This window comes from Mesoplodon mirus (genome assembly GCF_964341445.2).
Source record: "Mesoplodon mirus genome assembly, chromosome: 3".
In the NCBI taxonomy this organism is placed as follows: Eukaryota; Metazoa; Chordata; class Mammalia; order Artiodactyla; family Ziphiidae; genus Mesoplodon; species Mesoplodon mirus.
Genome location: NC_138978.1, coordinates 22072680 through 22094195, shown reverse-complemented (window position 1 = coordinate 22094195; position 21516 = coordinate 22072680). Strand labels below are relative to the sequence as shown.

The window sequence follows — 21516 nt, the reverse complement described above, 5'->3', positions numbered from 1 at the left end:
TCCAACCACAAGCTGGAGGAATGAGGCCCTCTGGGAAACAAAAAAGGGTATCTCTGGGGCCTGGCCTTTTGGGGTTTCATTCCCATTAAAATAGAAACAGGTTTGCAAAGCCAACAAAAAGCTCTGGCCTGTCAGACAGCAGCCATCAGATTAAGGAGGATTTATGGTGTGTGCGACTCCCAGGGTGGAGCCCGGGTTCTGGCTGGGAGATAACATCTCAGAGGCACACCTCCACCAGCCGGGCCCCACAGGCACCCTCAGATGGGTGGGACGGATGGGCCACCAGAAAGCCAGCGTTCCAGCATATTCCTTCCCAGAGTCTTCCTGTGGGAAATCAGAACTATATGGCGAAGAGTCGGGGGAGATGGGAGGGCAGAGAGGGCCGCGGCCAGGGTCCACAAGGCCTCTTACCGCACTCCTCAGGCCCTTCAGGTCCGGGGTCTTCAGCATGAGGGCGTCAAACACCTCCTCAGTCTCTCTCCGCACGTACAACAGCACTGAGAAGCAAAGGGGTGGCTTTTAATGGTGCAAGGGAACATCTGGGGGTGGGAGAATCTTAAAAAATATTATTTGTAACCTAAGATTGATTTCTGCAAAAAGAGCAAATCCTTGCTGAGGGTCTGTACCCAGCTGGGAAATACCCCACCTGGCTTTGCAGGTCCCACACACTTGCTCAGACTTTGCTGATTTTGGTGGGTTTGAATCCCTGCTCTGCCACCTGCCAGCTCTGTGACCCTGAAGAAGTTCTTTTAATATCATTGAGCCTCATTTTTTCCAGATGGAACATGGAGGCAGCTCCACCCACTATTTCACAGAGTTGTTGTGGGCAGTATTGATATAACACCAAGTGGGGTGCAAGGCTCAGTTCCAGGTTGCTGGAAGCTCTTGATCTTGCTTGCTGGTTGGTTTCTTCCTGATGGTCAGCTACAGCACCCCTCTCTCAGGAAGTCACAGACTTACTGTGTCAAAGACAGAAAGCCAGGTATTGAAAACCCACCCCACTCCTACCCCCATTAGAGAAGTGGGGTGGACCTGCCCAACATCATGAGCCTGTTGCCTTACCAGCTGCCCCAGGACGCCCACGTTCAAACAAGGTCAGAGGCAGAAGCCCCCCAATGGACTGTCAGCTCCGTGGCTGTCTCTCCAAGCACCCTGGATGCCCTCCTTACCTGCTCCACCCCCTCACTCAAATCCTGGCCCGGCCCCAAACTCCAGGGAGTAAAGCAGCCCCTCGTGCTGTCCCCGCTGGGGTGGGCGCTGCCCTGGCTGCCTGGACCAGAATCAGTCTGAGGCTTTGGGGAGGCCTCATGGGGGGCTGGGGCTGGGATCAGAGGACAGATGGGGTGGGAGTGAGGCTACCTCTCTGTAGATCATCTTCCTTGGCCTGTTTGGAGGGCAGAGGCTCAAACTCCTCGGTGAAGGGTGAGCAGGTACGCTTCAGAGGCAGCCTGTGGGGATGGCAGGGAGAGAGGCCTGTGAGGAAGCCAGAGTCTGAGGGGCCCCAGAGGTGAAGAAGACCCTATGAGGGTGGGCACAAAGCAGTGGGACAGAGGTTACAGGAGCAGGTTCTGGAGTTGGACTGCATGGGTTTAAATCCCAGCCCTGCCCCTCACTAGCAGGGTGACAGCCCCTCAGTGTCCCCATCTATAGCAGGGTGCTGCGTAAAGTTGTGAGGCTGAAGGAGATAATGCACACTGCTTTTAGAACAGTGTGTGACACACAGCAGACCCTCCATAAATATGGACTATTGTTTCATCATCAGTACTATTCTTTTTTGAAAGAATCAAGTTGGACGTGAGTCAGTGGGAGGAGGGAGGCTTGTGGATTTTAGAGTGAGTCAGACTTAGCTTCCAGCCTGCCTCTGCTTCCTAAAAGCCGTGTGACCTTGGGCAAGTCATTTCACTTCCTCTGAGCCTCAGTTTCCTCATCTATAAAGTAGAGCAATAACCCCTGCTTGCCTGACTCACTGGGGCTGTTGTGAGGTAATAAGTGACATAATTTGGTGTGAAAGAACCTTATGAAAAGTACTTCTTGTTTATAAGGAGGAGACTGATATCAACAATACATGATCTTCATAAAGTGCTTTCCCATTTACAAAGATTCTATTACATGCCACTTCTCATATCTGCCTCATCCTCATGAGGCCATTTTCCTTCTTTGACACATTTCTAGCTGAGGCTTGAAGAGGGGAAGGGACTGTGGCTGACAGAGGGAAGGACGTGGAGGTCCATCCTGGGCTGAAGGCCCAAGGGGCCCTGGCCACCCCCTTGGTCTCTTGGAGTCTGGTGGGTGTGGGGGGAGGGGACACGGGGTTGATCCCCCCAGGTCCTCCCACACAGCTGCCCTGGCCACCCCCTTGGCCTCTTGGAGTCTGGTGGGTGTGGGGGGAGGGGACACGGGGTTGATCCCCCCAGGTCCTCCCACACAGTTGCCCTCCTTACTCTCCGAATCTGTACCACCATCTCAGAGGCTTTCTCTTTCCCATTTTACAAGCAGGTGTCTCGCCAAAGATTCTCCAACTTTTCAAATAAAACAAACCCATAAAAACTCAGGCAATTTCAGTGAGAAAGGAGCATGAGTCTAGCTTGGGGGTTGGGGGCAGAGTCTCGAGGCTGCTTCCTCCGGGCCCAGCCTCTGGCTTGGGGGACAGCAGAGGGAAGAGCAGGCTGGGAGCTTATGAGCAGTAAAGGGGGGACAGGCAGGGAGGTGAGGCCCTTGGCTGCTTCTCTGCGTACCTGTTGGAGGTGCCGTGTCCTGCTGAGGGCACTGCCTGCAACGAAGAGAAAGACATTTTCCGTCACATACAGGAAGATGCAAGTAGCCCTCAGCTGCTGGAGGCTTTCTGGGATGAACAATCTTTGTGGGGAGATACGGGGGAATGCAGTTTCGATGGCTTTCTAGCTCATTCTGCTCAGATGTGTCCCCTCAAGTGAGCTGAGACCTTGAGTTGAAAGGAAGTACCAAGCCCCAGTTGGATGAGTCAGGACTCAGTGAACACATGAGGTGCTAAGGAAAGGGTGGCAGAATCAGTGAATCCCATCTGAGCCCCAGCAGGCCCAGAAGGGCTGGAACTGCAGACTGTCCTGCAGCTGGTAACTAGGTAGTTGGAGCTGAGGTAAAAGAAGTGGAAGGGGAAGAGGCAGTCGTTTTGAACCCTCACGTGTGCCTGGCACTGCACTACCTGGTGCAGCCATCAGCAGCCCTGTGAGGTAGCACAGCCAGGCCCCGAGAGGGCAGGGTCGCTGGGGTACCACCACGGGGGCAGCACTGTGGTTCAGCACCGGGCTCTCTGCCTTCCCGCTCCCCTGGTGCCCTCTCTCAGGCTCACAGGTACAAGCGCTGGTGCCCCACTTCTTCCTCCCACAGGGAGCTTTGAGCCCAAGTGGTCATCTCCCTACTTGAGGCCTCTGGTTGGGGAGAGAGAGTGGGTTAATGCAGCCTCCTGTGCTATGGGGGCCACAGAACTACTCCAGGGCAGTGAAGGGGGTGTGGCGGACGCAGAGAAGGCTTTGAATGTGCGCCAGGGCTGACCTCAGGACTGGCTACTCTTTCAGCACCATAATCTATCTTATTGTTTGAAGTCACTGCACTGAACACATCTGTACACCGAGGGCCATTTCTGCAAACATTCCCACCTAAACGGTGGGAGCTCAGTGGAAGGCAACAGTCAGATTGTTTAATATGGAAGCAAACTCACAGACAGGCTCTGGGGTCTTGATTCTGCCACTGACTTGTTGAGTGACCTTGCCTGGAAAATGGGAATAACAGTCTCTACCTCAAAGGATGGCTGGGCTGGGCTGCCCAGGTGAGGTGAGGGGGAAGCGAGACAATGCAGCAAAAGGCTGGGCCCAGCACCGCTGGCCGGTCAAGGTGCTTGGTAAATGGCTCCCTGTGTTGAGAGGTGGTGTAACTCAGGGTAACGGGCACTGTTTCTAAAGCCAGGTTGCCTGGGTCCCAATCCTGGCTCTGCCACGTCCTGTGTAATTTTGGTCTCAAAGCCTCAATTTCCATGCCGTGAATCCAGGGAGAATCCTATCAACTTCGCAGGGAGGTAGTGAGGGCTAAAGGAGATAATGCACAGAAAGCACTTAGAGCGGCGCCGGGAGCACAGTGAGCGCTCACAGGTGTTGCTATGATGATTATTACCCACCCAGCTTCGATGCGGCTACAGTCTGACGTGGGACTCTGACACTAGAAACCTGCCCTATGTGTGCTCCAGGAGTGAACATTTCGATGGGTATGAGGTCCATTTCTTTATTAACATTCTTCTCTTCAGTAGAAAAGGTCACTGAAGTTATATGACCGTATATACATTTTTTTTAGTCCCCTGGGATTCAATAAAGATAATTTGATGATATCAGGACCTGTCAACATCTAAACTGGCCTGCAGTGGCTGAGTAGCAGGTTGCTCCCTGCTGGTCTGTGCTAAGACAGCCCCTCCCAGGGGCCACAACCCTCTCTCAGCCCAAGACCCTCACCCCTCCAGGGCGCTGCAGGCCAGAGAAGTGCACGTTGGGGATGAACAGCACTGGCGGGGTCTCCAGGTCTGCCTCAGGCCGCAGGTAGGTGGTCTCATTGCCCCTGAAGCCGGATAGCAGGGAGCCCTTGATTCCTGATGGGAAAAGGAAGGCATCGTGCCTTGAGGTCCCTCCATTCATGCCTCCGACCGCTGCCCTCTAGTCTCCCGTACCCTTCACCCCGACCCAGCCCCGCGGTCACCCGTCCCCACTGACCAGTGTTGCTGGAGTCGGGGCACTTGACCTTCCTCCGGAACTGCTTCCGCTCATCGTCCCGCATCTTCCTTTCCGCTCCCTGTGGGGGATAAGGGAAAGGGGGTCACCGATGGTCTTGGGAGGGGCTGGCTGCTTTGCCTCTTAAATGTGGGCCAGCCCTCTGGTGTTGCTTTCTTCCCAGAGTGAGATCAGGAGATGGGAAGGTACCAGCCCTCGGCCCAGCCCAGGGCAGCCCAGCCCTGAGGTCAGGTAGACCATGAGAGACAGAGAAATAGAAAGATGGAGAAAGAAGAAATTGAGAGAGACAGAGAGGTGTGGGGAGAGAGGAACAGAGAGAGAAACAGAAAAGAGAAAGGGACTCGGAGAGAGATAAGAAGAAAGAGAAATGTGAAAAAGACAGACAGACACAGAGAAAAAGAAACCTGGAGAACTATTTACAGAGATCTAGAAAGAGATCTTCAGAAAGAGGAAGGGATGAGAGACAGAAATGCAGAGAGCAGAGGAAAATATACATAGAGAAACCAAGACAAACAAATGACAAGCACACAGGGAGAGACATTCAGAGAGCAAGAAACAGAGACAGACACACCCAGAATGGCTGGGGAGGATGCACAGGTGGGGGCTGGCCCTTCTCCCTCCCAGGGCCCAGCAGAGGGTCCACCCCAGCCACCTTGTCACAAAAGATCTTGATCTGGCAGACAGCTCGGTGTACCAGGTGCTCAGTGCCTGAGCCACAGTCGTAGGTGTCGATCTGCAGGTTCAGGGGGACACCCTTCACCCCCTTCTGCGAGGAGAAGTCTGTGCTGAGGCAGTTGATGCCGATACACACCTGGGGACAGATGAGGGAGCTAGCTAAACAGCTGACCCAGGTCACCAGGCCTGCTGTTCCATAACCACCCTGTATAATTATGGAGCCTACTGTGTGTCTGGTGGGCACCCTTAACTTCACAACGCCCCTGGAAGGCAAACATCACCACCTCTCTTTTACAGACGGGGAAACTGATGCTCAGAGAGGGGTGGCAGCTGTCCCAAGGCGACACAGGGAATGTATAAGGGAACCGGAGTTTGGGCTCAGGTCTTCATCAGTGGACAATGCAGCTTCCACTAGATTTCCAAGGGCAGCCCAAAGGATCAAGGCCCTGGGAGGGAGACTAAGGGTCCTTTAGGAGCTTAAAATCCAGAGCCCATTTTTTTCCAACTCAGAGCAAGGAGGTAGAGAAGAGCCAAATCCCCCTCCCTCCCAGCTCCAGAAGACCACTTTCCTGCTGGCCCTGGGCCACAGAGAGTGAGACACTGCCCCTATGCACGGCAACCACCAGCTCTAGCCATAGCTGAACCAGTCACCCCCATTGTACAGCTGAGGAAATGGAGGCTCTGAGCATGGATGTGACTTGTTAACGTTTCCACAGGGGGTTGGGCAGGGTGGCATGGTGGAATGAGCCTGGACATCGGGCCACTTAGACCTCTGCCACTCAAGCCATGTGGCTTTGGATAAGTCCTTTAATCTCACGGGCCTCAGTTTGTTTATCTGCAAAATGTGGACAATTAAACCTACCTCTTGTGGCTGTGAGGCTGGTAGAACACCTAGGGGGCTTGGATATTTTGTAACTGTTGTAAGTGGGACAGTTGGAGTCTCAACCCAAAGCCTACGTGCAGCTGATGGCAGTCTGGGGTCAGTCTTAGTTGGGCATCTCTTGGCAAGCTCACCTAGTGATTGCCTACTGCTGACTCCTCTGTGGGACCCTAGGCCAGACCCCACTCCAGGCTGGCCCCTGTTCCTTGGGGCATTTCCCTTGGAAATGACCCTGACTTGCACAAGTGGGGGTGGGGTGTGGTCCCTGAGCAGACCCCCTTCCTTCCCTGGCTGGGGGGGCCAGGCCCACAGGTGCATGCCAGACATACCTCCCCCTCAGCCAGCTCAGCCCTAATGCAGCCCCCACCCAGCTCACGCCTGAGAAAGACCCAAGCCTGGGGGCTTAAGAGGCTGTGAGAAAATCCCAACCGAAACCCACCTCTCCCTTCCCACGAAACTCATTCCCCCCCTCCCTGAACTGGAGGCCCCAGCTCCTCCCCCAGTCCCTGGTGTCTGTTTGAATAATAATAATCCCTCGCCTTTGTGCCTCCCTTTGTTGTTTTCAGAGTCCCTTCACCTCCATTTTCTCCAGGCAGCCTGGACCGCCCCATGAGGCAAGCTAGGGAGACAGGGATTAGGTCCCCAGCTTTTCTAGGCCAGAAAGGCCCTTGCCAAGAGCCAGACCCAACCTTGGTCTGATGGGGTAAGTCTGGCCCAGGTAGGTGAAGGGACAGGCCCAGGGTTACCCAGCTCGAGTCCCCAAGTCGCAGACTAGTGCCCTTTCCATGATGCCACCTGTCCAAACAGAAAACCAAGACACAGAGGGACACCGCAGCACAGGTGAGTTCAAGTCTGGTCTCAAGCACTAAACGGCTTAATCACTGGTGTGAAAAAAAATCGCCAGAGGCTCCATTCCTCAGGCCTCTCCGATGGGCCCGGCATCGTGCCTGTCTCTTTGACGTGCGTGATCTCATAGGACCTTCACCACAACTCTAGGAGGCAGATTACTCTTCCCTTCCTATGCCCTCAGGAAGTGAGGTAATGGGTTTAAGCCCTCATCTACCAGACTCCAAAGCACTTCTCCTGCAACACTCTGCTCTAGCCCACAAGTCAGGAAACCTGGCAACAGCAGCAGCTTGCTGTGTGGCCACGCGCAAGGCTTAGTTTTCCTATCTGGTAAATAGGTGGATTGGATTAATTAACAACAGCCACTGCTTATGTGCCAGGCTGTGCTCTACCTTTTCCTTATCTCACCTGATCCTCACGCCAACCTATCAGGTGGTGCTATGGTTACACCCCAATTTTCAGCTAAGGCATCTGTCCAAGGTCACAGAGCTGGGAAGTGGGCCCAGCGTTTCTGACTTCTCCATCACTATGTATCCTGCCTCCTCCACTGGTGCCCTCATCGGAGCAGCTGCCACAATCCTAGGTACACGTAAGCCCTTTTCCCAGGATGGGGACTTCCAGGCAGCCTAGCCCCGTCCTGGCCGTGCCCCCAGCACTGACCTTGGCCTCCTCGTTGACATTCCACACAAAGGACAGTGCATTATAGGCCACCTCCTCAATGTGTTGCACAGTGTTGAAGTTTTCTTTGCAGTCAGCTGAAACCACAGGAGACCAGAAGGAGAGTCAGAAGGGAAGGGATTTGGGGGCCCCATGGGGAGGGGTCATTTAGGGGGTGGGCCTTGTTCTTGGCAGGGACTTGTATCCTCTCCCCCGAGGACCATGCTTCAATGCTGGGAGGAAATTAGTTACTGTGCCCTGGGCTAGAGGTGGAAAAACTGAGGTCCAGCCTGAGAAGCGGATCTGTCCAAACTCCAGAGGGACTCCTTAACGTTGCCAACGAGGCCAGGGCCCTCGTGATTTTGTGGTGGAGCTTCTCCTTTTCATGGGACTGTGATTTAGGACGCCTCCCAGACGAAGCAGCAGCAGTAGTAATCATCGCGGTCACAGTGGCAGTGAGAGCCATAGTAAAGGTCGTGGTGCCGCTACCACTAGTAATGAACCAGGCGCATTAAGTGAATGGGAGGACCACTGTCATGTACTGAACACCCGCAACACGGCAGCCTTCAGTTAATCCGCACAACAACGCTATGAACATTCAGCTGACACATGAGGAAAATAACGCTCAGAGAAGTTTGGTCACTTGCCCAGGGCCACACAGCTAATAAAAGGTAGAGTGAGGACTGGAGTCCGGCTCTGTCTGGCTCCTGAACCCAGGCTCCTAACCACTGTACTAACTGGCCTCTCAGATAGGTCACTGAATCATCCCTATTTGTATTATGTTCTCTAGTACACGTGGCTCCAAGGCAGACACAGCACTGCAGGCAGGCAGGGCAGCGGCCGTTTTTCCAACTGACAGCTGAAGAAACCAAGGCCCGGGAAGGGGAGGTGACACAGGTCACACAGCCAGGAAGAGAGTGACAGAGCCAGAACCTGGAGATCTGAGGATGGACTGTGCCTCCCACTCATCTCGGGGCCCGGGACAAGGTGGCACACACAGAAGGCCTTTCCCCTGTACCCTTCCCTCTGACAAAGCCCAAAGGTTCCAGATTCCAAGGCAGAACTGCCCTTGCACTGTGTTTCAAGCCTTCCAGATCACCCACTGCCTGCACTGTTATGCACTTGTGTCTCAATTGGCCAAGCCCCCTGATGGGGACAAGCAGGTCAGCATCCCAGGGGTGTATTTATCTGACACTACTAGGGTCCCCAGGGTCCTGTTTATCTCAAAGCAACACAGAAAAGAAGTCATTGCTTCCAGCCAACAGATGCAAATCCCTGCAAACCCCACAGCATTTGAACTGGAGACAGGGGCCAGGCAGGCTGCTGGAGTCAGAAATAAGTCCTGCAGAGGTCAGAGGGGGCTGGGAAAAAGGGGCACAGCAAGCAAGGCCTAAGTGTGTGTGTGTGTGTGTGTGTGTGTGTGTGTGTGTGTTGTGAGACAGAGGAAGAGAGACTGGGACGGAGGGCTTGGGCGGGCTCTCACCCACATCGATGACCCGCTGCTTGGCGGTGGGTTGCCGGGAATGCCAGTGCTTCCAGAAGCGCAGCTGCTCCACCGGGCCCTTCTCGTTGTCGAAGACCACCATCACCACACTCTGCAAGCACAGCAGTCACTGTGACCCCCAGCCTCAGAAGAGGCCCAGGCAGCCTCATCCCTTGCCAGAGCCCGGGTCAAATGGCCCAGCCCTTTGGCTTAGTTTCCCCCACTCCGTGGCAACGGGCAGTCATACAACAGCACCCTCTCCCTGGGGTCCCTGGCAGGCAGGGCTGACCCGACCCCCGCACCTACTGCCCAAGTACCTTGACTTTGCTGGAGGACAAGGCAAGGCCTTTGCTGCCTGCTGGGGTCCGCAGGGTGACAGGGTAGAACTGGCCCTTGTTGAGGTAGGCCATGGGTGACTCACCCGATTTGATGTGGATGGCTTTAGGGGAGCCCAGGGTGTACTCAAAGTCACTGCGGGGAGGAGGGAGAGGAGAGTGAGGCTGGGCTCCGAGGCAGGAGTATCCCAAAGGGCAGTAGGGCAGGAAGCCCGAGGCTCTGCTATGGCCTTACTATGTGACCTCAGTAAATCACTTTACTTCCCGGGGCCTCAGTTTCCTCTTTTTCAGAGTTTCTATTTAATGGCTTTGTTGAGCCACAATCCTCCTGAATAATGAATAATGGGAACCAGAGACCCCTGAGGGGTGACAAAGTTATAGGGAAGACTAGGACAACAGAACCTTGGTTTTCTAACAGGGTGTTAAGCTCTGAGGTCCTTGTCACAGCCCAGGAAAGGGATGTAGAAATGACTCTCTTCTTTTATGTGCCTTCACTCCCCTCTTTTCATTCACTGACGATGGCTGTTCTGGGGACAGTAGGGTCTTTCTGCAGCCCACTGCCCAGGTGGCCAAGGGTCCAGGGAGACTGACTTACCTCTTGGGGCTGGGATAGTCCTCTGGACATGGGGGTTCTGGGGATGTTTTCAGGATATCTGGGAAGAGCAGCGACTGCAGAGAAACACAATCCAGAGAAAATAAATGACCACATTCAGTTCTGCTGGGACCTCAGCCCAGGGCCACTGCATACAACTGTGAAGGTTGTATAGTGTACAACCTGGACAACAGTACATGGCAGCCCTGCCTCAGCTCAAGGACTCCTTTTCCCATGGATTCCAAAGCTCTGACCACCTCACTGTCTTCTCTCCTTCCATACACGTGTAACTAGACCCAGGGATGCCGTGAGGGATATGGGGGTGGGCCCTTACCTCCTGTGAGTCATCTTTGAAGGTGCTGTCAGGCTGCCAGCGCTGTGTGGGAGGCACCCCATGAATGCTCTCAAACAAGGAGCTGAGGGAGCCATTATCATACACATCACTGGTGGGCAGCAGGTAGCCGTCCACAGAGCCAGCTTCCAGCTTGCTGGGGCCTGGGGTGAGGAGAGCTGCCTTGCCCGGTGTGGGTGCAGCCCCCTCCAAGCTCATTAGGTTATTCTTCTTGAGCACATCAGGGTACTCTGGGGCTCCAGACACATTCTCTGTCAGGAATTTCATGAGGTGCGTGGGACTTTCAAGGGGGGTGAGGTCCATCTCATATTCCATGCCATGGTAGTACCTGAGGAGAGACAGGAGGGATAAGTGGGTGCACCTCTTCTCTCTGAGGGGCGGGGGTTCCTTGGCTGGACTGGAGGGTGACCATCACACTGACATACTGACCTCTTTTAATCCATTGTAATGTTAGGTCTTACCAAAATGTGTGAAACAAGATACTGCAGCAAGCCAGTGTGTCACAGGGATGAGCAGGGAGGAGGGTGTCATGAATGGAACCAAGTACAGGCTCAGAGTTCAGGGGGCAAATGTCTGCTTTATCCATTACAGTACTTGGTAATTAAAAAAACTGAAAGTTTAATTATTTATTTCTTATCCAGAGTCAAATGTCCCCACACTAAAAAAAACCATATTGAGTCGTCCATGGTGTGGGGAAGAGTGGGTATTTGTGAGTACAGTTAATGTACGTTGAGAAAAAGGGCTGAAAGGATATACCCCAAACTATTAAGGGGGGCAGGGAAGTAGGATTACAAGAAACTTACTTTTTTACTTTATTTATTTTTTAGCTAAAATAACAGTGTCTTTCAGGCATTTAATTTTACAGAATCCAAAGAATTTTTACATATGGTCCTCACTTGGTTGTCAAAAGAGCCAGATAGACTATTTTCACACATAAGGCCCAGAGATTCACAGAATCAGAGACACTGAGTGAACACACAGACCTTATAATAAGATGATTCTATTATCGGTGGGTGCTCTCCTTTAATTGTGCCAGTCTTCCATTCCCACCACCATACTTCTGTTTCTCAATGCCCAGCCCCAGTATGGATATTTATTTTGTTTTGTTTTGTTTTGGCCCTGCGGTACGCGGGCCTCTCACTGTTGTGGCCTCTCCCATTGCGGAGCACAGGCTCCGGACGCACAGGCTCAGCGGCCATGGCTCACAGGCCTAGCTGCTCCGCGGCATGTGGGATCTTCCCAGACCGGGGCACGAACCTGCGTCCCCTGCATCGGCAGGTGGACTCTCAACCACTGCGCCACCAGGGAAGCCCTGGATATTTATTTTGTTACTACACCAAATTTATTTTTAAAAAGTAAACTAAATTTTAAAATAGTTACAACAATAGATAGTTTAATTATTATAATTATACCAATATTGTTTCCTGGCTGGCCAAATATTTTACTATAACTTTTCTTAGAACAACTTTTGTTGTTATTGGAATTATGATATTAATGAGTTTTTTCATTTAATAATTTTCTACTTGTCTATTCATAATTTCCCTAAAACTGTCATACACCTATGAACAATTTTCTTCAGATGAACAAATATATTATGTAATCCACCAGTTCATTCCTCCCTCCTCCCCTTCCTTCCTTTTTTACTTTATATACTTCTAAAGAGTTTGAATATTTTATAACAAGTAGGTATTATTTTATAATCAGAAAAGCTGACCACATTTTTAAAAATTAGTTTTGAGAAAAGTCTCCCGCACCAAAGCCTACCGTTTCTAGCAGTGGAGGGGCCCTGAGGCCGTTGCAAGAGTCGCAATGCCTGCCTTAGCAGTTTGGATGTTCTCGAAGGCAGAGAGGAGACCAGAAGGTTTCCCATCAGAAGCCCTGCCCAGTGGGGGGAAAGGAAAAGTGGAGAAAGGGGGGCAGGGTCCTTCCAGTGCCCATCTGGTCATGAGCACGGCCTGGGCTGCTTTCTACAAGAAAAGGAACATCAGTGCCCCGAGGCACTAATGCCAGGCAGAGGCCCAAGAGAGCCAAGGGAAAGAAATACGGGAACATAGGTGTCCCCTCCCTTTGAGGCTGCAAGGAGGGTTTTGGAGCTAAGACAGAAAAGCTTCCATCAGGGCTTTTCCACCACTATGGCTTTGAAGTTTGTTTTCAGTAAACTCCAGCCCACATGGCCTACAGGCACCTAGGATGTGTGTGTTTGTGTGTGTATCTGTGTGTTCAGGCAAGGTCTCACTATGATTTTGTGGGCCCTACTCTCTTTTGCCTTCATAGATCCCTTCCTCCATAAAAATATTTTAAAAACCTTTTACAATTGCATTGATATAAGTACAAATATAACCCAGGTTGGATCATATTCATTGTTTTCTTCTGACTTTAAAATAGATTACAATGCCTTTGTGGGTCCCTAAGAGTACGGTGGGCCCTAGGGACTGTACCTCCTGTGCCCAGGGGATAAGGGGCCTAGAGGTGGGGGTGGGGAAGGGCAAAGGGACAGAGATGGTGGCGCCGACGAGCCTCACCTCTTTCCTTGGTCGTTCCGGCCCCCATTGCTGGAGGACAGTAGCCGCTTCTCCTTGGGGACCTGAGAGGAGAGGAAGCAAGGATTTATGCATAGCTCTTGGGTAAGATCTGGCTGTTAGGAGCCTCAACCCCCGCCAGGGGACTTTGCCAGGCAGGGTAGCTACCTTGGTCACTGGGAGAAAACCCACCAGTCCTTCGAATTGTCGGGCCATCATTTAGTCTGAGCCCCAGGTTACAGAGTGGGGAGAAGTACCCCAAGATTAGCAGTTAGGAATCATGGAATTTGGAGTCAAGCAGGCCTAGCTTAAGTTCTAGCTTTACCACTTAAAAGTGCTGTGTGACTCTGGATAAATGACTGTGCTTCTCTGAGATTCAGTTTCTTCATATGTCAAGCAGGGGATTATGAACTCTACTTCAAAGGGATTGTGAAGATTTATTAATAAAAATAATGTTCACTGGTTTTTTTTTGTTGTTGTTCACTGTTTTTTAATGGAGTACTTCCTATGCACTGGACCCTGTGCTATGTGCCTTCTCTGTGTCCTCTAATCTAATCCCTACAACACCTCTATAATGTCTACTAATGTTATCCCCATTATATGGATGAGGAAACTGAAGCCAAGAGCAGCTCCGTCATCTTAGTGATTAGGAGTGTGGACTTATTGGGTTTAGTGCCTAGATCTGCCACATATTGGCTGCATGATCTTGCGCAAGTCCCTTAACCTTTCTGCACCTCATTGTCCTCATCTGTAAAACAGGAATAATAATAGTAATACCAACCCCTGGGACTGTTGTGAATGTTTAGACCAGCACCTGACACATGGAGAGGACTATGTAAATGTTACCTTTCATGATTATGATCATAATATTGTTGTATCTTAGAACATCCAGGTCATTTCTCCCTGAGGCTAATAAAGCCAGAACAAGGTCTCCGACCCAGCCTAGTGATTCCAACGCCTGGGTTCTTAGTCTCACCCCATGGAAGAGCATGAGGAAAGGCGCCTGGCACAGTAACCAGCATTCAGTAAGAAATGGTAAGTGGTCACCTTTAGGACTATGTTGCCCAAAGCCACATTGCCAGCTTGTGGTAGGAACAGGTCTCGAACTCCCAACTTGGTGCTCTTTCCACACCATTAGATCATGTCTTTACTATACATAGTGCTGCTCTGAATCTAACATGCTCTGGGATGGGAAGAGGTGGGCAGGTGTATCTCACTGGAACACTATATTGCAATAAACCACTGCAAGCATCACCTTCAGAGCCTGTCCCCACCACTCTAGCCCTGAGAATGGCCTCTTGCCCAGGGGAGATGGTGCTATATTTTATTTTATGGCCCAACCTCAAGCTATATATCCCAGGCTGGAGTTTAAGCTCAGACCTAGAATTCTGGCTCCTACCATGTCCCCAGGCTGAGGCAGTCAGCTCCAATTCCTTTTCCATCAAATGCTATGAGGATGTTATCTGTCTGCTGGGGAGAAGGTAAGGTAGGGTAACCATACCACTCCAGGATGAGAACCAAAGCCAGAGAGATAATTTGGGGCTTTCTCATATCTGAGGCCACTTCCCCCCTTGGCCTCTGAATTTACATAGAGTTTACCTTCCTTTGTGTAGTAGAATAGATAAACTACTTCTTGGGCCTGTGAATTTGAGGGCTTATTTACAAGGTGGCTTTAAATCTTCAAGTTCAGATTCAGTTATCACAACATTTAGCTATTCATGTCCCCCAGCCTGAGATCTGGGAAAGTCTCTTGGAGCAATAACCCAGCCTAGGAAGAGCAAGAGAGTTTGCTGTCATATGACAATTCAGACAGATGGGTAGTGGCTGCCTGGAGTACTAGGTTGAAAAAGATTTTGTGTCCTCATATACCCTCAGTGAGAATACAGTTTGTAATCCATTAGCAATGTGTGGCACAGGCACTGGAAGAGGGGTGATGTCGTGTGTTATGTACTTATGGTTACTGACAGGTTTAAGCACACTTATCATATATGAGAGGGCCTAATTCCTGTTCTCAGGAACTGACAGTCTCCCAGAGTCAAGGCCAAGGCCCAGGAAACAAGTAGAGAACAATACAAGATGGTCTGTCAGGAGGTATTACAATGCATATAATGGCAGCGAGGGTATGAACGACAGTGAGACACTCAGGAGAGGGAGAGGTGATGTGGCAGCATGGCTTCCAAGAGAAGGTGGGCCTTGGGAAGGGCCCTGAAAGAAGGGAATGGATTCAAGAGCAAAAGGCATGTTCTAGGTGGTGGGGTTGGAATAGGCAGGTGGGGATGACAGGGCAACTGGGATGACCTAAGGTACAGGGGCAGAAAGAAGATGGTAGGTTGGGGGTATTGCTGTGGTGTGTAAGGCCAAGGCATTGATCCATTCAATCAATATGTACTGAGCACTGTGTGGCAGGCAGTATGGGGTGCTAGGGGCTCAGTAATGATCATGACATGATTCTTGCCCTCCAGGAGCTCAGTGTCATGGGGGAGATGGGGGAATAAATGCACAAACAGCAAGTTTCTAAGGATAGCTTCAAGGAAAAGGATGGTGGTTGCTGAGGGTGCCCAGAGGGGGCACAGAATGGGAGACCCCAGAAAGCCTTCCCCACCTCTGGTGGAATGAGCTGACAATGAAGCTGAGGCCCAAAGCTGAGAGTACGGTTTAGCTAGGGGAAAGGTGAGGGTACCAGGCAGAGGGAACAGCATGTGCAAAGGCCCAGAGGTGTGAAAGAACATGGTGAGGGGTTAGGGGTGGTCATGGTGGGCTAGTGAGCCATGAGGCCTGAAAGCGAAGACACACAGTCAGTTAGAGGGGGGCATGCCCAGAGGTGGCAAATGTACCATGTAGTAATCATAGAGGAAACTCAGGGCTGCAACGCTCTCATCGTCTCCATTGACTCTCATCATGGCCTTCGTGGCCGCCGTCAAGGGATTTTCAAGGTAGGTCTTCCAGGCCTCATCCTCGTTAGTGTAGGGGAATTTCTGGAAGTTAACTGGGTCGTTCTTTAGCAGCCGTACAGATCTGAAACTGAAAGGCAAGTAAGGAAGGTCAAATTTAGGCCGTCCCAGCAGAATTTCCGTGAATGGTCAGCCTCAGAGCAACACCCAGGAATTCAGAGAGTTACCAGCCTTGAAAACTTGAAAGTGCTTCTTCTGTCATCATTGGGCAGATGGAGCAGTAGAATGCATCCAAACTCTGGAGCCAGATGCTTTGGGTCACCACCAAATGTTACCATGTAGAAGCTGTAGACCTGGGGCCTCAGCTCCCTCATCTACAACATGAAGACTATAATCCCAACCTCGCAAGGCTTCAGAGAAGATTCAGTAAAATGCTCCCATGGTAGATACTTATTCAAGGGGAATTAGTGTAACAAGGATGGGAAACAACAATGACAAGCTGCAAAGAATAAAATTTCCAGGTAACTCAGCATGAGTTCTTCTGATGAAATTCTCCTCAAGACCGAGAAAGACACAGAAGGCTAGAGATCATTTCAACTTAGAGAGTGTGGTGAGGGACAGAAAGAGCCAGAGCAAGGAAGCCCATAGGCAGAACCTGGTCTTGGGAAATGGCATTTCAGACCAACATTTATTGTGGAGTGCCCAAGCAGCTGCTCAGATGCCAGGAACTGGAGTGGAATGCTGCAGGGCACCCCTAGGCAGGCAGAACCTGGGCACTGCGCTGAGAACTTGGACAAATACAAGCCACATAGGCTCAAAGGCAAGAGATCAGAAAAGACTCTTTGGAGGAGGCAGACATTTTAGTTGGTGACACTCAGCATGGGGGATTATATCACTCAGATATGTAGGGTGAGTGTCCCAGGAATAGGAACATAATACAGATTAATGATGATGATGATAAAAATAATGTCTAATCTTTATTGAACACTGACCATGTTTTAGGCACTGAGCTAAGCACTTTTCATGGATTATCTCATTTAATTCTCACAACACCACTGTGAGGCATGTACTATTATTTTTCCTATTTTATACATGAGGAAACTGAAGCTCCGAGAAGTTAAGGGAGTTGCCCAAGGTCCCAGTAAGTGGGTTAGCGAGTGGCCCAGAGGGGATTCAAGCTTGAGCAGGATGCTGCTGTAATATAGAATAGTGTTCTCAAACTTTCGCTGCAACAGAATGACATGGAAGGCTTGTTAAAACACAGATTTCCAGGCCCCACCCCTAAGTTCCCTGGTAATGCTGATGCTGGTAGTTTGGGGACCACACTTTGTGAATCACTGGTGTAGAACATGCTCTTGATCATGAGCAAGGGCACAGAGGTGGGAAAGTTCTGCTTATGTTCACTTTAGAACAAAGAATGTGTGAAGGATACTGGTAGGTGAGAAGCTGGGGACAGCCAGGCTGAGAAAAGAGAATTCCTGAGACTGGTGTCCTGGTGCCCCGGTGCCCCCATTTCTAGGTGAGTCTCATAGATTCTCTAATGTTAGACACAGGAATAATGCCAGCTGCCACTTACTATACTATATATGAACACTTGCCACTCATCAGCTCTGCTTCTTACAAGAACTGTAGAGGTAAGGATCACTTGCTGCAGTTCACAGATGGAGAAACCCGAGACATGGAGGAGACAAGAAAATGCCCCCAAATCACCCAACTAGTCCATGACACAACCAGGATTTAAACCCAGGCTTGTCTAGTACCAAAGCCACACATTTTCCACTAAGTCATACAGCTTTACCATAGTGCAAGAGGGCAATCCCTACCACAACAGAAAAATGCTCTAGTTGTGGACTTGCAGGCACTGTGGCAGACTGGTGGGTGGGCAAGGACCTTCACAAATCACACCACAGGAAGTGCCCTCCTGCTGCCCTGCGGCTCAAGCCTACATTCTCAGACACAGAGTGGGAACAGCAGCCAGGCCACACCCAGACAGGCCGAGGGTGGCACTCTCCCAGGGGCTTCTTCCAGGGCAGTGTCTCCCATCTCACTGAGCCCCAGGGTGTGGGGTACTGGGCTCTGAAAGGGAGGGAGAGGGAGCTATCACACAGGAAAGAGAGATGACAGAAACATTCCTGCTCCAGGGGCATGTAGAGGGAGGCACACCTCAAGTTTCTGCTTCTATAAATCAAGGGTCTTAAGATGGAGAAGTGAGAAAAGGCCCCTCCCAGCTGCCTCCTGGGCCTGGGGTTAGAGGAACTTACAGAGCAAGCCCAGGTGGCTGCCCCCAACCCCTCCCAGTACCAGCCTAAATGGAACTCCTAAACCAAGGGGGCACAGGAGAAACAGGGAAAGGCCTGGTGGACCACTCTCCGGGTCAATAAGGAATCCCAGTGCTTAGCACTGTTCCTCGTTTATAAAATGTGTCTAATAAAAGCACCCACCATGTAGGATGATGAGGATTGAGCGCAACATCACAGGAAAAATGCTTAAAACTGTCTCTGGCACATAACAAGTGCTTAATACAAAAAGAATGATGTTGCCATGCCACGGAAAGGATATACTTTACAGAATACTCTTTCCAGAATGTCAAAAATCTTGAGCCTATGGAATCTTATGCTGTAGTTTGGTCTTCAGGTGTTGAAATAATTCCTCATTTATAATTTCTAATAAAGGAGTAATATGCCAAAAAAAAAAAAAATTGTGCTCTCGGCCCAGCCTGGAGCTAGACATCAAAGGTTTGCAACGTGGTACAAGACAGGGTCACCCTGCAAGTCACTGGCAGATCTGGGCCTGGAGCCCCAATTTGCTGACTCTGGTGGAATGACCATTATCGGCTTTGATGAGCCATCAGTTATCTTACCCTATTCAAAAGTTAATTTTTAGAAGACAATGATAAAGTCACATCAGAAACGAAAGGACAGGCAATGTTTGCTGTTCATTTGGAGGGTTTTTCTGGTCTACAGTGGTCACCAATCCATCCTGTTGGGATCCCAAAGTCTGATTCCTTGATACACAGCAGCTACCGTACCTCAACAATTTACCATAGGTAGACACTGTTCCACCTATTATTCTGCATCATCTTATCTACTCTGCACAATAGGTTTAGGGGAAGTTGAGACTCAGGTGATATTACCTGCTCAAGGTCACTCAGCTAGTAAGTGGCAGAGGCTTACCTTGAACCTGGACTTGTTGGACTCCGAGACGCAGCTCTTAACCCCATGCTAGTCTCCTTTTAAATGCCTCTTTTATTCTGGCAGTTCCCCTCCTCTGGAATAAACTGAACCAATCCTCCACTGCAAGACAGAAGGGATTTCCCACCCATATAAGTCAAGAGGGACTGAGTGAGGAAGTGTGGTGAGTGGAAAAGTTCCTGGCCGGGCGCTGGGAACTCTAGAGCCCCGGTTCCCAAGTATGCTACCAGTCAGTGTCACATTCCAAGACTAAGCATTTGGCTTCTAGAAAGTCTTGGCTATGAATAAGGTTAGTTAGCGTTGACTCAGTGCCAAGTACTGATCCAAAAACTTTTCGCTCCCTGTTCTCTTAAAGATTAGAATTGAGAGTTGAGGGCCCAGTGGGTAAGGATGTGAAAAGCGTTCCAGGAAGGAGTGAGCCCTACTAACGGGAGACAGCCAGAACAAAGAGGGGAAACCAGCTGACTGGAACCTATGCGGTCACCTTCCCCGAGGGCCTCCACAAACTCTCTGTTGGTGTCCCTGTCCAAGGCCAAACTCCTCAGCCATCAGAAGGTGAAAGGGGAATGGGGGAGGAGGGTATAGGGAGAAGTGGCTCTGGGCAGCCTTCTAGCCATCAGGTCTCCACCAGGCCGCAGCACAGAAGAATCTGTAGCACCATGGGAGGAAGGAGCAACAGGGTCATAGCCTGAGAGACCTGAGTAACCATGTGTCCTTGGGTAAGGTACTCAGCCCCTCCAAGCCTATTTCCTCATCTGTTAAATGGGTCTATTGAGCATCTTCTGTGTGCCAGTCAGGGACTCTTCTAGGCACTGGGGAATCAGCCAAGAACAAGACAGATAAGGCTCTTCTCCCTTTGGAATTTGCAATCTAATTGGGGAAGACAGACGGTAAACAAGTAGATAAATGAGTTAATTTTAGTTAGTGATAAGTGCTGTGAAGAAAATTAGAGCACAGTCACGTGATGGAGTTACCAGGGCTGGCTACTTTAGAGTGGGGATAATCTCATGGGTTGTTGGGAGAATTAAGTACATTAACATAAGAAATGTGTTTGGGGCTTCCCTGGTGGCGCAGTGGTTAAGAGTCCGCCTGCCAATGCAGGGGACACGGGTTCGTGCCCCGGTCCGGGAAGATCCCACATGCCGCGGAACGGCTAGGCCCGTGAGCCATGGCCGCTGGGCCTACGCGTCCGTAGCCTGTGCTCCGCAACGGGAGAGGCCACAGCAGTGAGAGGCCCGTGTATTGGAAAAAAAAAAAAAAAAGGAAATGTGTTTGGCCCAGAGCCTGCCAGAGAATCATCACTTAGTAAATAATTGGCATCATCACCGTCATCATCATCATGATCATCATCTTCTTAGAACCCCCAAATGAAAGTAAAGCGGAGACTCTGCCTAAGGTTCTTAAACTAACATCCTCTCCAAGCCTCCTGTTTGTGAACCAGGTTCCACATCAAAAACAAAAGAGACAGTGTAATAACCCCTTGCCTTGACTTTCACATTCACTATCTCGTGGAGCCTCCCGACATACATGACATGTTATTATCTCTACTTTACAGACCAGGAAATAGACAAAGGAAAGAGACGTTAGGTGACCTGTTCCAGGGGACTGGCTGAGTGAGTTACAAGGCCAGACTCCTGGAATCTAACTCCATGACTAGTCACTTTTCCACCAACCACTAGTTTCCAAGAAGGGATGTAGAAGAGAGGGGAAAAAACAATAAACCTGGGTGGCATCCATCCACCTAACCATCTATGCTTCATTTTGCTAAATATTTATCAATATTTATTATACTATGTGCCAGGCTTTGTCCTAGGTGGGCAAGACAACAAGATCCCTACTGTCACAGAGGTTGCATTTTAGTGGCAGGCAAGACAGACATGACCACAAAAACAAATGGACAGCTACTATCAGGTGAAGAAAGCTATGAAGGAAAAGAAGCAGGACTTCTGACCTGCCTAAACTTTGGGGAATGACTAGATGTTGGCTGAGAAGAGGGGTGGAGGGGGAGAGGGGCGTGAAGATGGGTGGGGAGGATTTTAGACTTTCCAGGTGAAAGGCAAGACAAAGGCAGAAGCCTGGGACAGCTCCCAGAGCTTGTCTGCCTACTGTGTGACAGGTGTGAGCCAGGTTTTTTGCATATGTTGCCTTGTTTCAAGGAAGGCCAGCCCATTAAGAAGGAAACTCAAGTCTGAGATTTGATAATCCCTCACATTTGCATAGCGTGTTATATTTTTCAACATGCTTCTCATACATTTGTCATCACCTCTGATCCTGCAACGCCCCTGTAAGGTAGGGAGAAGGTATGACTATCCCCATTTCATAGCAGGATAAAATGAGCCACAGA

General features: G+C 50.5%; 1 protein-coding gene across 1 annotated transcript in view; it reads right to left on the bottom strand.

The window, feature by feature from the left end:
* Nucleotides 1–19201, bottom strand: part of GRHL3 (grainyhead like transcription factor 3) — a gene marked incomplete at both ends in the record, with an annotated part of 31206 nt that extends 12005 nt beyond the window's left edge. Inside the window, 14 exons of the mRNA XM_082612114.1 lie at nucleotides 412–497; nucleotides 1360–1448; nucleotides 2736–2770; nucleotides 4479–4612; nucleotides 4734–4812; nucleotides 5404–5562; nucleotides 7813–7907; nucleotides 9293–9404; nucleotides 9610–9763; nucleotides 10223–10296; nucleotides 10554–10899; nucleotides 13094–13155; nucleotides 15925–16111; nucleotides 19155–19201. Of these exons, the coding sequence (XP_082468240.1) occupies nucleotides 412–497; nucleotides 1360–1448; nucleotides 2736–2770; nucleotides 4479–4612; nucleotides 4734–4812; nucleotides 5404–5562; nucleotides 7813–7907; nucleotides 9293–9404; nucleotides 9610–9763; nucleotides 10223–10296; nucleotides 10554–10899; nucleotides 13094–13155; nucleotides 15925–16111; nucleotides 19155–19201 (1659 nt within the window). The remainder of the gene's footprint in view (nucleotides 1–411; nucleotides 498–1359; nucleotides 1449–2735; nucleotides 2771–4478; nucleotides 4613–4733; nucleotides 4813–5403; nucleotides 5563–7812; nucleotides 7908–9292; nucleotides 9405–9609; nucleotides 9764–10222; nucleotides 10297–10553; nucleotides 10900–13093; nucleotides 13156–15924; nucleotides 16112–19154) is intronic.
* Nucleotides 19202–21516: the final 2315 nt, after the last annotated feature.